Raw genomic sequence first — 17,011 nt, forward strand, 5'->3', positions numbered from 1 at the left:
ATATCGGGCGCCTGGGTGGCTCAGTGGGTTAAGCCGCTGCCTTCGGCTCAGGTCATGATCTCAGGGTCCTGGGATCGAGTCCCGCATCGGGTTCTCTGCTCGGCAGAGATCCTGCTTCCCCCTCTCTCTGCCTGCCTCTCTGCCTACTTGTGATCTCTCTCTGTCAAATAAATAAATAAAATCTTTAAAAAAAAATAACTATCATATCAATCTATCAAAATATGTAGAAAAATTATCTGACAAAATCTAATATCCATGGCTGATAAAAACTCAGCAAACTAGGAACAGAAAGATACTTCCTAAACATCATATATAATGTTAAAGGATTACTTTCCCCCAGGGGACCTAGGTGGTTCAGTTGGTTAAATGTAGGATTCTTGATTTCGGCTCAGGTCATAATCTCAGGGTCATGAGACTGAGCCCTCTCATGGAGTTCCAAGATTCTCTCCCTCTGCCCTTCCCTCTACTCATGTTCTCCCTATCTCTAAAATAAATAAAATCTTAAAAAAAATTTTTTTCAAAGTAATTGTACAAAGCAAACATGCTCACTCTCACCACTTAAATATTTAACAATATAATAAGAAATAAGGGGCAGATCAGAAAGGATAAAGTACAACTATCTTATTTGTAGTTGCCATGATCATATCAAATCCCACGGGATCAGTTAAGCTACTAGAAATAAAATTTCAGCAAGTTTGCAAGATACAAGATAAACATAAAAAAATTTAAAAATGTATTTCTATGTACTAGTAAGGAACAATCAGAAATTGACCTTTTAAAAAGAGGTCATAATAGTATCAAAAAAGATCAAATATTTAGGAATGGAGCTGGAAAAAGATGTACAATACCTACACACTTGCTGCTAAGATAAAGAAATAAATGAAGAGGTATACTCTTTTCATGAATCAGAAGACTCAATATTGTTAAGACACCAATTCTCCCTCAATATGATTTGTAGACTCAATGCAGTTTAAATCAAAATACAGGCAGTTTTATTTCTACAACCTGACAATCTGATTCTAAAATTCACATAAAAACAGAACAATTCTATGTTGATAGCCATAATGACTCTGAAAGAGAAGAATGAAGTCCAGAAGATGGATCCTACCTGACCTAACTGGTTATTATAAAGCTATAGAATCAAGATAATGTGGTATTAAACATAAAAGCAGATAAACAGATCTATGGAGAACTGATACATACATGGTCAAATGGGTTTGAACAAATGTAGGTAAAGGCAATTCAGTGGAGAAAGAACAGTCTGTCCCATATGTGGGTCTAGAAAAACCGGTTATCTATATAATTCAATAGATAAGTCATTCAATAAGTGGACTTAGATGTTTAACTCATATATGCAAAATTTAACACAAAATGGATCATAGGCCTAAACGTGTAACATAAAAAATATAAAATTTACAGAAGAAAACATATTTTAAAATGTATATACTGAACATTTAATTAACGTGGGGGTCATGGGTTCAGGCCCCATACTGGGCTCCACGTTGGACATGAAGTCTACCTTAAAAACAAAAGTCTGGGGGCGCCCGGGTGGCTCAGTGGGTTAAGCCACTGCCTTTGGCTCAGGTCATGATCTCAGGGTCCTGGGATCGAGCCCTGCATCAGGCTCTCTGTTCAGCGGAGAGCCTGCTTCTCCCTCTCTCTCTACCTGCCTCTCTGCTTACTTGCCTGCCTCTCTCTACCTGCCTCTCTGCTTTAAAAAAAAAAAAAAAAAAAAAAGTCTGTTTAAGTCACTGAGAGGGAAAAATACTTGCAAAAGTAATGTATCTGATAAAGGACTTGTATCCAGAACACATAATGGCTCACAAAATGCAGTATTAAGAAAACAAACAAGCCAGGGATGCCTGGGTGGCTCAGTCAGTTAAGCGTCTGCCTTCGGCTCAGGTCATCGTCCTGGGATCAAGTTACACATCGGGCTCCTTGCTCAGCGGGAAGCCTGCTTCTCCCTCTCCCCCTGCCTGCTGCTCCCCTGCTTATGTGCTCGATCTCTGACAAATAAATAAAATCTTTTAAAAAAAAAGAAAGAAAGAAAACAACAAGCCAATAAAAAAAGGGCAAGTAGTGGATAGATCTGAGCAGACCTTCACCAAAGAAAATAAAGAATGTCAAACATGCACATGGAAAGGTGTTCAACATAAAGCAGTCATTAAAGAAACGCAGACTGAAACCACAATGAGAAACTACAGCATTCACACTAGGAATGCTAAAATTACAATGACCGAGCATTCCAAGTGTTGCAGACAATGTAGAGGAAAAGGAACTCTGGTACACTACCAAAAGAATCATCGAATGGTACAACTATTTTGGAAAATAGTGGAATATTGTCTTTAAAAATTAGGATGTACTTACCATGTGACCTAGTTATTCCATTCCTGGGTATTTATGCAAGAAAAATATGTTTGTAAAAAGATATGTATAATGTTTCCAGTAGCTTTATTTGTAATAGTCAAAAACTGGAAAACAATCTGAATGTCCATCAATTACTGAATGGATAATCAGAGTTATGTCCATGTATTAGAAAGTAGTCAGCAATAAAAAGAAATAAGCTATTGATACACACAACACAGATGAATCTCAAAATACTTACACTGAGTGAAAGGAGTCAGATAAAAAAAAGTGTACATACTGTATGTTTCCCATTTTTAACATTCTAGAAAGTTCAAAGTAGAACTTTCAGATTTTTCAAGCAGGCCCAATCTAATCTCATGAACCCCTGAAGAGAACTTTCTCTGGCCAGAAGCAGAAGAGATGCAATAGAAGAAAGATTCCAAGGGTGGAAAGGATTCAACAAGCCACTGCTGGCTCTGAAATGGAGAGGCACATGTGCAAGGACTGAAGAGAGCCTCAAGAACTGAAGGGCAGACCCCCAGTTGAGAGCCAGAAAGGAAATGGGCATAAATCTAACCACCTGAATGAGCTTAGAAGCACCTGCTTCTATGGCCAGGTGAGAACCCAGGGCATCCAACTCCTTGATTTCACCTTTGAGAGACCCAGAGTAACCAGCTGAGCCCACCCAGTCTTCTGGCCTACAGAACAAGAACATAATAGGTTTGTATTTTTTTAAACTGCTAAATTTGTTCCAACAGCAGGAGAATACAAATACCATATCCAAAACTGTTTTTTTCTTTTTTTTTTAAAGGAGGGTTCTTTGTTTACTAAAATAACCCAGTGAGAATATCTAGGAGCCCCCTATCCCGAGATCCCCTCCTCTGCCAGACCCTTTACCTCTGACTTGCCCTAGAACTTTGTGGTCACCTGGTCTACCTCAAGCATTCAAGCACCAAGCCTCCTCAGTTCTCAGGGAGGCTACAGTGGCTGCACCAGTTTTCATTCCCACCAGCAGTGCATGAGGGTCCCTTTGTCTCTACATCTTCGCCAACACCTCTTGTTTCGTGTCCTGATTTTAGTCATTTTGACGGGTGTGAAGTGATATCTCATTTCCAAAACTGAATTCTTCATCTTGCCCTCAACCTACCACACCCACAGCCTTTACCATCTTTGTTAACAGCAATTCCATCCCTTCTAGTTACCTGGCCCAATACCCTTGGACTCTTCTTTGGATACTCTCTCTCTCTCACACACACACACAGACACACAGCTCTCATCTTCTTTATGAGAAAGCTACTTTTAAATATACTCAGAATCTGATTACCTCTCACCACCTCCACTGTTCACACCATCTCTCTCTGCATTACTGTAATTATCTCCTAATGGCCTTCCTGCGTGCATCCTTGACTCTCTACAGTCTATCTGCAATGAAGAGCCAGAGATCCTTACAGTACCTAAGAGAGATCATATTACATCTCAGTTCAAAACACTTTTCACTCAATGGCTCACTTTTCACTCAAACTAAAAAACCAAGCCTTTCCACTGGCTTACAGAGCCCTACGTGACTGGCCCCCTTGCCCAGCCTCCTACTGTACTTCTACCTCACCCCTGCTACCTGTGTCGCCACTGTCTTTCCCTGTCTCCATTTATTTTCATATTAGGTATACAATAATAATAATCTTATTAATACTTAACACTTACTATAATAACTATAATACTTCCTATGAACCAGATTTTATTATGATTGCTTTGCCTATACTATCTCACTCAATTCCAGTAATTATTTCCTCCACTTTACAGAAGATGAAACTGAGTTACAAAGAGGTTAATTAACCTAACAGCTCTTTCAGTAAGTGGTGAAGCCAGAATTCAAAATCACAGGTGGACAAAACCCACTCTACAACCCAAATTCTTTTTTATTTAAACACTGTGTTTTATTTTATTTATTTTTATTTTTCCTAAAAGATTTTATTTACTTATTTGTCAGAGAGAGAGAGAGAGAGCAAGCATGCAAGCAGGCACAGTGGCAGGCAGAGGCAGAGAGAGAAGCAGGATCCCAGCTGAGTAGGCGCCCAATGCGGGACTCAATCCCAGGGCCCTGGGATCATGACCTGGGCCAAAGGCAGCAGCTTAACCAACTGAGCCACCCAGGCGTCCCTACAGCCCAAATTCTTAATCTTAATGATGCCCTTCCCAAGCGGTTAGGCTTACTTAATTATTTTTCAAAAACAAGTATAGAATAAACAGAAAGTAGGATAAAGGACTAAGAAATAGGAATCCTAAAGTGCTTAATGTAGGGTTAAAGAGGCAGGAAAAGTTAAAGGGAACCAGACACTGGGAATAAGAACATTTCTTAAAGGTAAAAGCCAGCACACAACTAGTTCTTATATAAAACAAAATATGGCACTTAAAACTTACTTTCTCTGTGGTAACAGTCAAAGAAGGAACCAATGCAGGTGACGGTTCTGGTTGCTTCTTATGTTTCTGTTTGTGTTTGTCCTTTTCCTTATATTTCTAGAAATCAATAGAAATAAGATCCAATTTAAATATAAATTATAACCATATACGTACAATAAAGATGAGTTTCTTCCATAATTGTTTAGTAATTCAAAATGTTAATGAATACTTGTCAAAAAATAAAAAGATGACTTCTGCTGATCATGCTTTATTATTTTATAAACAATACTAGTAATATGACATTACTAGTGTAAGTTAAAGTGACTTCAACATACTTACTCTTAACCAACCTAAAATTATATATAAACAACTGAAGCCCATAATCATTTGCTACATTTATATCTGGCAACCTGTATTTTCTTCTTGTTAAAAACACCAAATACTTCTGTGTACATTTTATGAACTGCACTTTAAAATTTAAATAGCAGTCTGACATGCAATATCACATTAGAACAGTGTCAGATTCTACATCACTATACATTAAATTCTATGGCCCACAAACTAGAAACTCAGGCAATAAATTCTTTCCTAGGTTTACTCAGAAAATGAATGAATTGGGGGGTCTGGTTGGCTCAGTCTCTTAGGAATCTGACTTTTGATTTTGGCTCAGGTCATGATCTCAGAATCATTAGATTGAGCCCAGAGTCAGGCTCTGTGCTCCGTGGGGAGTCTACCTAAAATTTCCCTTCCTCTCCCTCTGCCCTTGCTCACTTACATGTGTGCTCTTTTCTCTCTCTCTCTTTCCAAACATAAATAAATAAATAAATCTCTAAAAAAGGAAATGAGTGAATCAGCTACGTTTAACAAAAAATAGATACTCTGAAGTTGTGGTGTGCTATTTTCACTCTGAAGTACTAAAACTGATGAACTGAATATAAGAAAGAATTCAATTAATTACAAGTTAATTACATATTAGGAGCCCAACTTTATTTAATGACAAAAAATTTTAACCAAACTGTTTTCAATTGTTTGAATCAGTATGCAAGAATCAGTATTGGGTGTGAAATTTACTATCATTTAAAGAGTTATATTTTAATTGCAACTGATTTTAATAATGATCCACCAATCATGCCTCTGTTTCTTTGTAGTAGGATGTCACTGCTCCTTCCATCATAAGATGTCCTCTTCTCCACACACATAAACCTGGGTTAGCTTTGTGACTTGCTTTAGCCAAGAGGATACGGCACAGTGATGTACAAGTTCAGGAGCTCAAGGCTTTAAAAAATCTTAAATGGCTTCCACCTTTGCCCTTTGGATTCCAGCCACCATGTAAATAATGAGTTCATATTCTCTGACAGAGAAGCCAAGTAGACAATGAGACCCTATGGAGAAGAACTGAAGTACCCAACCTTATAGACAGTACCAGACATGCAAGTAAGACTATCTTGCTGGAATTATTTAGTAAAACAACTTAAAAATGTCAAAAGAATATCATAACATAACATAACAACCCTATCTTACTCTACCCCACCAGCCACCAGTTGAATGTAGCCTCACGGGTAAACCCAGCTGATACCACATGAAAGAAAGATGTGTTGTTCCTGCTAAGCCCTGCCTGTTATAAGCCACTGTAAGTTATGGGGTGTTTTCTCAAGTAACAGTAGCTAACTTAATCAGGACTAGAATCCACAACTGGGTACTAAGAGTTAAACAAAGTATAAATTACAATCTAATTTATAAATATGAGGTTCAAATGACCCTGAATCTATACATTCTATATCAATATTTTTCTCCCATAAAGATAATAAAGAAGGCTTTTCTGTCCATCCTGTTCTACTTCCCAAAATGGCTTTTATTTGTCAACGGTAGGAGAGCTGGGATGATTTAATAGTAAATGACCCAAGAAGGTAAACAAACACTTAAAACATGGAAACTATTTGAGAGTAAAAGGCAAAGTATGCACATGTACATACATGAAAGTGTGAACATACTCATGGGATTATACAGAACTCTGGTCCTATGTGATAAATCAAGAAATGTATCCTGAGACGAGGACTGAAAATGTTCAGTGGAAACAGACTGAACACATTAAATTATTAGTCTGTAAAATATGAATGAGAGCAGTCTGATTACTTTCATTACTTTCAATAATATACAAAGGACAACTTATGTGATTTTACCCTGGAAACAGTCTGGAGGTTTCTCAAAAGGTCAAAATAGAACGCCCCTATGACCCAGCAATTGCACTATAGATACTTACCCAAAGGATACAAAATTACTGATTTGTAGGAGCACATACACCCTGATGTTTATAACAGCATTATCAACAAACTGTGAAAAAGAGTCCAAATGTCCACAGACTAATGAATGCATAAAGATGTGATACACACACACACACACACACACACACACACACACACACCCATAGGAATGTTACTCAACCACAAAAAGGAATGAAACTTTAACATTTGCAATGATGTAGATTGAGCCAGAGAAAGTGAATGCTAAGTGAAATATGCTAAGTGAAATAACTCAGAGAAAGAAAAATACCATATGATATGACTCACATGTGTAAGAAACAAATGAAGATGGGAGGTGGAGGGGAGGGAGGCAAACCAAGAAACAGACTCCTCTTTAGAGAACAAATGGAGGGTTACTGGAGGGGATATGAGTGGGGGGATGGGTTTAAACAGGTGATGGGGATTAAGGAGGGCACTTGTGATGAGCACTGGGTGTTGTTATGTAAGTGACAAATCACTATTTCTACAGCTGAAATATTACACTATACATTAACTAACTAGAATTTAAATAAATATCTGGAGAAAGATTTAAAAGAGAAAGAGAGAGAGACACAAGCTGATTTTAATACATCAATAGAACAAAACGAGTTTCTAGAAAAAGACTCAATTATATGTAAATAGGAAGGGTTTCCAAATCTGTAGGGAACACCTAAAATTACAAAATAATGGTAGTAGAAAAACTGGTAAATAATTTTGGGGAAAATATCTTACTCAAAATAAAACAAAATCCAGATGGATTATTTAAACCGTTATGTGACAATTGAAATAATCCAGAAGTCTGGCAGGAAATATTTTTGAAATCTTTAACTTTTAGGAAGAAAAGACTCTTCCAAGTATTAAAAGAAAGTAAAAACTTAGAAAGGGAAAAGCAGTTTTAGTTATTCAAATTTAAAATGCTTCTACATCAATTTAAAAACAATTAAAAAGCAAAATCCTAGAAAATGAGTAAAATTAGTATGTCCTATATATGAGCACTATTTAAACTTTTTTATAGATAAAAAAAAAACCTACATAAATGCCACAGAATAATGTACAAAGAGCAACTCACGAAATAAAGAGTCACTAAACAACACAAAAAATGTGCAACTCAACTATTAAAAAAGTAAAAGTAGTATTTTTCTCTCACCTAGTGATCAAAATTGTTGGGTTTTGTATTTTGTGATGTTTTTTATGATAAGACCCAATGTTGAAATGAGCACGTGCATACATCAGAGAGATTATAAATATGTGAAGGACAATTTTAAAAGCAAGAATTAGAAACAATAAAAATGCCTTTTGTCCTAGTAATTTCACTTCCAGGAGGTGAACAAAAAAATAATTTTTTTTAAAGATTTATTTGTCAGAAAGAGAGAGGGAGAGAGTATGAGAGCACACAAGCAGGGGGAGTGGCAGGCAGAGGGAGAAGTAGGAAAGCCCAATGTGGGAATTGATCCTAGGACTGGGAGCTGAAGGCAGATGCTTTACCAATTGAGCCACCAACGCATCCACGAACAAAGGTTTAAGTAAGTTGTGGTGTGGTGTGGTTTATTACAGTAATATTTGCAATGAGAAAAAAACCTGAAAACAATCTGAATATGCAAGAACAGAGCTGTGGTTGAAAAAATTACTATAAAACCATTTAACAGCCATTAAAATAAGTATGTTCTGAAGGACTACTTGGGAGATTTAGAAAAATGGTTAATATGAGTTTGTTTTTTAAATGTATTATGCATGAACAGAAAACAGCCAAAAGGAAATAAACAATACTGAATATTTTTTATGTAAAGCCATAGGTCAAGACAACCAGTGTCACTCCCAACTGAATCAGTGTGCACAATTAATAATAAAAATAATCAGAATTATACAAACACATAAATTATCTCATTTAATCCTCAAAAGAGCCCTACGATGGCCCATTTTTATAGATCAGAAACAAATCATTTAAACAACCACAAAGTAAACTCTTTTATCTACACTCCAAAGAAACTTAACTAAACTTTTAAAAAGCATACTTTTTTTAATTTAAAAAAAATAGATAAGGTATCCATGATGAGAAATTTTAACATGGAAATTTGAAAGAGTGGGGAAAGGAAGGAATGAGAAGGAAGGAGAGAAGGAAGGGAAAGAAAAATTTCTATTTTAAAGTAGCTTTAGTTCCAGGATGAACTTTCTTTCCATGTAAAGAAACTAAGGAATGAATTATACAGGAGTTTTTACATTTAGAATTTCCATGTGCAAACTGAAAAGGGTGAAGAAATTCTTAAAGGAAAATTAAAGGATAAGAAAGTAGAGATAATACTTAAATTTATTTCTTCAGACCCAAAGAAATTAAATAGATCTAAGAGAGTTTTGGAAGTACACACATACTCACTGAACCACTGACAGAAATGTTTAGGATAAACCAGAAAGTAAATTCTAGAAGGAATGCGATCTCGAACAAGCTTGAGCTTACTTACCAGAAAAATTCTAGAGTAAATTTTTTTTAAGATTTTTTTCTTTTTATTCATTTATTTGAGAGAGAGAGAGAGAGAGCATAAGCAGAGGGAGTGGCACAAAGAGTGAGAAGCAGACTTCTCACTGACCAAGGAGATCTACATGGGGCTCAATCCCAGGACCCGGGGATCATGACCTGAGCCATCCAGGCACCACTAGAGTAAATTTTTTTCCCCCTAGAGTAAATTTTTAACAAAGGTTAAAAACACTAGTATGTAGTAAAGAGTTTCATTAAGTGCCAAGAAGAGTTCATCAGGGAGCTGAATATTAGAAAGTAATACGTAGCCATAACATTAAAAAAAAAAAAAGTTATTTTAACATAATTCAATTCTGTGATGGAACTGAATTTCCAAAAGGAAAGCGTGCCTATGTTTAAATAACTCTCAGCACTTAAAAAGGTGATGTGAAATCGCGTTAATTTTAATTTTTCCAACATTAAACAAGTGAAAAAGCAAACGAACAAAACCAGCAATCAATCAATCAAACAAGAAAGCCAACAGCAACTGAAATTGGGAAGATGGAAAAGACAGGTAATAATTCATTAAACAAAAACTGGCAACCAAGCAATGAAACAGATTTTAGAAACAGCAGAAACTGTCCCAGTCTGAGCTATAGGATTCAGCTATTAATCTTACTATTTCCAATTCCTTAAAATTCCTAGAATACCACAAAAACTCCCAAATCTGGAAAGAAGAAATCTTTTTAGTTCTTTTTCTGCCTGAAGAGTAGGACCAGCTTCAAGGCAGAAATAGGAAAAAATAGGAAAGAAAGACATGAAGAGTGATGAGGTGCTAACTCTGAAAATCAAGGATCTAGGCTAAGAATGAATTATATAAAATCTGAGGTATTCTCCCATAGGAATGAGAAACCCCGACACAGCAAAAAGATTAAAATCTAGTACAACACGTTTAATCAAGTTTAAAAAGAGATCTAGGCCTGGGTTTTTACCGAAAACTTGTATTGTCCTACCTGAGCTTTTATACTGAGGCCTTACCATTCTATCTGTCTTCAGAAAGAGACAAAAATACTTATTAGCCCTTACATACCTCAACATAATAAAGACCTTATATGAAACACCTACAGCAAATATCACACTCAATGGTGAAAACCTGAGAGCTTTCCCCTAAGGTCAGGAACAAGACAAGATGTCCACTCTCACCACTCTCACCACTCTCACCATTTATTCAACCATTATTCAACATAGTACTGCACGTCCCTGCCACAGCAATCAGACAACATAATCAGACAACATAAATAAATAAATAGCATCCAAACTGGCAAGGAAGAAATAGACTCTTTACAGATGACATGCTGTTATATAAAGAAAACTTTAAAGACTCCACCAAAAAACTACTAGAACTGCTACTAAAGCCGCAGGATACAAAATCAACGCACAGAAATCTGCTGCATTCCCATACACTAATAATGAAGCAGCAAAAAGCAAAATTAAGAAACAATCCCACTCACAACTGCACCAAAAATAATAAAATATCTAGGAATAAACTTAACCAAGAGGTGAAAAACCTGTACTCTGAAAACTGTAAAACACTGATTAAAGTCAAAAGAATGGAAAGAAATGGAGAAACATTCCACACTCATGAACTGGAAGAACAAATATTGGTAAAACATCTACACCACCCAAACCACTCTAAACATTTAATGCAATTCCTAACAAAATACCAACATTTTTCATAGAACTAGAACAATCCTAAAATTTATATGGAACCACAAGCAACCTCAAATAGCCAAAGAAATGATGAAAAAGAAAAACTAAAAAAAAAAAAGAAAACTAAAGAAAAAGAAAAACCTCCAGATTTCAAGTTATATTATAAAGCAATTAGTAATTAAAACAGCATGGTACTGGCATTAAAAACAGACACATAGATCAATGAAATAGAACAGAAAATCCAGAAATAAATCCACAATTAGTGGTCAATTAATAACTGACAAAAGAGGAAAAAGAAAGTATCTTCAACAAATGGTTTTGGGACAATCAGACAGCCACATGAAAAAGAATGAAATGGGACCACTTTCTTTCACCATACACACACAAAAAAACCCTCAAAATTGATTAAGGACCTAAATGCGAAACCTGAAACCATAAAAATCCTTGAGGAGAACACAAGCAGAAATTTCTGCAACACCAGCCATATCAACATTTTTCTAGATATGTCTCCTGAGGCAAGGGAAATAAAAGGAAAAAAAATACACTATTGGGACTATCTCAAAATAAAAAGCTTCTGAAGAGTAAAGGAAACAATCAAAACTAAAAGGCAACCTACAGAATGGGAGAAGACATTCGCAAATGACATGTCTGATAAAGGGTTAGTATCCAAAACATATAAAGAACCGATACAGCTCAACTCCCATAAACCAAATAATCCAATTAAAAGAGGCAAAAGACATGAACACACATTTTTCCAAAGAAGACATGTAAGTGACCAACAGACACATGAGAATATGCTCAACATTACTCACATCAGGGAAATGCAAATGAAAACTACAACACCTCACACCTCTCAAAATGGCTAAAATCAAAAACACGCCAAAGAACAAATGTTGGCAAGGATATGGAGAAAAAGGAACCCTCCTGCACTGTTGGTAGGAATGCAAACTGGTGTACCACTCTGGAAAGCAGTATGGAGACTCCTCAAAAATCAAAAATAGAACTAATCTATGATCCAGTAACTGCATTATTTGGTATTTACCCAAAAAATACCAAAACATTAATTCAAAGGGACACATGCTCCCCCATGTTCATTGAAACATTACTTACAGTAGCCAAACTATGCAAGCAGCCCAAGTATCCATCCACGGATGAATGGATAAAGAAGATGTGGTGTATATTCACAATGGAGTATTATTCAGCCATAAAAAAAAAATGAAATCTTGCCATTTGCAACAACATAAATGGGGCTAGAAAGTACAATGCTAACAGGCAAAACAAATCAGTCAGAGAAGGACAAAAACCATAAGCTCTCACTCATATCCAGAATTTAAGAAATAAATGAGCAAAGGGGGGGGGGGGGAAAGAGCAAGAGGGACAAACCAAGAAACAGACTCTTCACTACAGAGAACAAACTGATGTTTACCAGACAGTGAGTGAGTGGGGGGATGGATGAAATGGGGGACAGGATTAAAGAGTATACTTATCATAATGAAAAAAAAAAAAATAGTTCACCTTCAAACCCTAGTCTTAAAATGGTGAGAAGAGATACAAGAAATTACCTGAATCATAGTAGAGCAAATGCCTAAAAAGAGCCTCCCAAGCGTGAGTAAGATGAAGAACTACTGCACAGCCAAATAAAACAACATAAAGAGCATAACATGCATAAGATAACCAAAACTCTCAACCTAGGAGTAAACATAACTCAGCATAAAGATATTTCTCAAAACTGCCCCATACTAAATAAAACTTACTTTGAACATAAATTCATAAAAAAACTCAATAATGAAATGACAAAACAGGAAAAAAAATTAAAAATGAGGGACTGAGAACCAAAGTAATTTAAAGACTAAAAGAGAAGAGGTAAACAGAAATAGCAAGGAAAAGAATATACATTATTGAAAACAAAAACACTGCTAAAAGGCTTGAAATAACCACAGTATACAAATGAAAAACAGCAGATATTAAAGCAGTTGAGAGGAACTAATAGCGAGGATGTAGAGAGAGAGGCGAATCCTTTCACACTGTTGGTAGGAACGCAAGCTGGTACAGCCACTCTGGAAAACAGTATGGAAGTTTCTCAAAAAGCTAAAATTAGAGCTATCCTACGACCCAGCAAGTGCACTATTAGGTATTTGCCTCAAAGATACAAATGCAGTGATACAAAGGGACACTTGCACCCCAATGTTTATGGCAGCAATGTCCACAATAGCCAAACTATGGAAAGAACCCAGAGGTCCATCGAAAGACGAATGGATAAAGAAGATGTGGTATATATATACAATGGAATATTACTCAGCCATCAAAAACATAAAGTGTTGCCACTTGCAATAACATGGATGAAACTAGAGGGTATTATGCTAACTGAAATTAAGACAGTAAGAGAAAAACAATCATATGATTTTGCTCATATGTGGAATATAAGAAACAAAACAGAGGAGCATAGGAGAAGGATGGGCAAAATAAAACAAGACAAAATCAGAGAGGGAGATAAATCCTAAGAGACTCAATCACAGGAAACAAATTGAGGACTCCTGGAGGGGAGAGGGTGGGGATATGGGTTAACTGGGTGACGGACATTAAGGAGGGCACAGGATATAATGAGCACTGTGTGTTATATAGGACTGGTGAAAAACTGGGGTGCCTGGGTGGCTCAGTTGGTTAAGCATCTACCTTCAGCTCAGGTCATGATCCCAGGGTCCTCGGATGGAGCCCCACTTTGGGCTCCCTGCTCAGTGGGGAGCCTGCTTCTCCCTCTCCCTCTGCCACTCCCCCAGCTTGTGTTCTCTTTGTCGTATGAATAAATAAAATCTTAAAAAAAAAATTTAATTAACCAATCCTAGAGAAGTCTAGCCTCTGAATTTAAGCAAAATAGCAAATTCCCTATTGCTTTAGCAATATTCTGTTATAGCTGAGAGCATCTCAACTGGAAAGATAATGTTTGTTGTTTGGTTTTGTAATCTATTATTAAATTTCAAGTTATATTTTAGGAAATAATATCTCTTGTGGTAAGAAAATTTTCTTTGAAGTTCAATAATACCTATTTTACTTCACTTTTTCTTCTATATAACCAACTAAATCTGACTTTAGTATTTTTTAAATATTAATAGCAAAATTATATAATATTATATAATATTATATTAATAGCATTACATCGCCTTAACAAAATAACTTTTACCGATCTAACCATCCTTAGTTTTTCTATATGTATGTATAAAAATGACATCTAGAAAGCTTACTTAATAGTAATGATGGCTATTTCTCAATGGTGGAGACTGGAGAGGGTATTGTTTTTTTAAATTAACTTAAAATTTTTAAAATGTTCTGCCTCATTTGAATTTTTTGTAATTACATATGGCATAACAAAAAGGATGGCTAAAATGAGGTATACCAGCTATTCACTAAACCCATTTCTTTTTCTTACTAAGAATATAACTAGAGGGACGCCTGGGTGGCTCAGTTGGTTAGGCAGCTGCCTTCGGCTCAGGTCATGATCCCGGCGTCCTGGGATCGAGTCCCACATCGGGCTCCTTGCTTGGCGGGGAGCCTGCTTCTCCCTCTGCCTCTGCCTGCCATTCTGTCTGCCTGTGCTCGCTCTCTCTCCCTCTCTCTCTGACAAAATAAATAAAATCTTAAAAAAAAAAAAAAAAAAAGAATATAACTAGATACTTCCCAGCTTCCTTTGCAGTTAATGTGGTCATTAGATCCTAGCCAAATAAAACCTGAATGAAAAATGATGTAAACAAGTGTTGGAGAGGATGTGGAGAAAGGGGGAACCCTCTTACACTGTTGGTGGGAATTCAAGTTGGTGCAGCCACTTTGGAAAACAGTGTGGAGATTCCTCAAGAAATTAAAAATAGAGCTACCCTATGTCCCTGAAATTACACTACTGGGTATTTACCCCAAAGATACAGACATAGTGAAAAGAAGGGCCATCTGTACCCCAATATTCATAGCACCAATGGCTACAGTAGCCAAACTGTGGAAAGAACCAACATGCCCTTCAATGGACGAATGGATAAGGAAGATGTGGTCCATATACACTATGGAGTATTATGCCTCCATCAGAAAGGATGAATACCCAACTTTTGTATCAACATGAATGGGACTGGAGGAGATTATGCTGAGTGAAATAAGTCAAGCAGAGAGAGTCAAGTATCATATGGTTTTGCTTATTTGTGGAGCATAATGAATAACACGGAGGACACAGGGAGATGGGAGAGGAGAAGTGAGATAGGGGAAATTGGAGGGGGATATAAACCATAAGAGACTATAGACTCTGAGAAACAAACTGAGGGTTTTGGAGGGGAGAGGGGGCGGGAGGTTGGATAAGCCTGGTGGTGGGCAGTGTGGAGGGCACCTATTGCATGGAGCACTGGGTGTGGTACGTAAACAATGAATCTTGGAACACTGAAAAAAAAATTTAATTTAAAAAAAGAAAAAGAAAAGTGATGTGAATCTCCTCTGGGTATGGTCCTTAACAGCCCCAACAATTTAGTTTCCATGTCCTTTCCTCTTCCAGAGACTGATGCAAAATGACCATCACAGCCATAGAAGCAACATCAAAAAGAAGGCTAAGTCATAAGATGGAAGGAAACTAATTTCCTGACTCATGACTTGAAAAAAAGCTGTCCGCCAATCAAGAACACTGGTTTTGGACTCAGTTTTGAATGAATAATAAACACTGTTATTAAGCCAACTTATAATTTGAGAATTGTTATGTGATGGGAAACAATTTTATATGAATCTCTAAAGTCTTCCCTCCATGTTTTGCAAGTGAGGCAATGACTTGCCCATCATTTTGAACTATCTTTTCAAGGTTCTTTGTATAATGAACAGACTTAGAACACAGTGTGTCTACTTTAGAGGCAAAGGGAGGCCATGCTTACTGTCCATTACAAAAGATTCAGATGCCCTAAACTTGGGAGTTCTTCTATGACAATGCAATAGATCACATGAGCAGATGTCATGTGGCACTCTTTGTTGCCCTATGGAAACTGGGTCTTGGGGACATGGTATAAAAATACTGATACTATGGCTACTGTGTACTGTGTAATAGACTGTCCTTCATCTCTGACCCAGAATTCTCCTGTCTCCTAACTAGTCATAAGTAGGGTAATCATGGACCTCTTACAGAGTTCCTAATGGTTTGGCAATAAGAACATGATGCTGTTAGAGATACAGCTTTCTGGAAGAGGAAGGATAAGGGCACAACAGGCCAATTAATGAAATCTAAGGAAAGTGGGAATGCTAACAAGCATATTAAGTACACTGTATGGTCACTCAGGCAGTAAATAAATGGTCCTCTATTTTATTGCTTCAGTAGGAAGGAGAAGGATTTGAGGAGATGGTTCCAGGCTGAGAAGATAGCAATCCAAATGATGTCCTTATGGTTGTTAACCCTTCTCCAGGTAGGAGACCTCCCTGACAATCTGGCAGTTGGCATCAGTTCCATCTAGTTGTAACAGTAAGAATCATTATCAATATAGATTCATCCTTGGTGGACAAAAGGTTCCAACCCCTTTCAGGTAACAGTTACAGAGACACTGACGTGTCTGAACGTCAAAGGAGGAAAAACTAGCAAGCACCCACAACCGGCAGACATGAGGCAAGTCATAAGAACTCTCAATTAAGAATAAGCTATTATGGGATGCCTGGGTGGCTCAGTTGGTTGGACAACTGCCTTCGGCTCAGGTCATGATCCCGGAATCCCGGGATCAAATCCCACATCAGGCTCCCAGCTCCATGGGGAGTCTGCTTCTCCCTCTGACCTTCCCCTAGCTCATGCTCTCTCTCACTGTCTCTCTCTCAAATAAATATATAAAATCTT

The 17,011-nt window shown here is 36.9% G+C and overlaps 1 protein-coding gene across 1 annotated transcript in view; it reads right to left on the minus strand.

Annotated features, from left to right (window-relative positions):
• Positions 1–17,011, minus strand: part of MLLT10 (MLLT10 histone lysine methyltransferase DOT1L cofactor) — a 238,510-nt gene that overhangs the window by 87,237 nt on the left and 134,262 nt on the right. Inside the window, 1 exon segment of the mRNA XM_047743592.1 lies at positions 4,765–4,860. Within this exon segment, the coding sequence (XP_047599548.1) occupies positions 4,765–4,860 (96 nt within the window).

This window comes from Lutra lutra, chromosome 8, assembly GCF_902655055.1.
Source record: "Lutra lutra chromosome 8, mLutLut1.2, whole genome shotgun sequence".
In the NCBI taxonomy this organism is placed as follows: domain Eukaryota; kingdom Metazoa; phylum Chordata; class Mammalia; order Carnivora; family Mustelidae; genus Lutra; species Lutra lutra.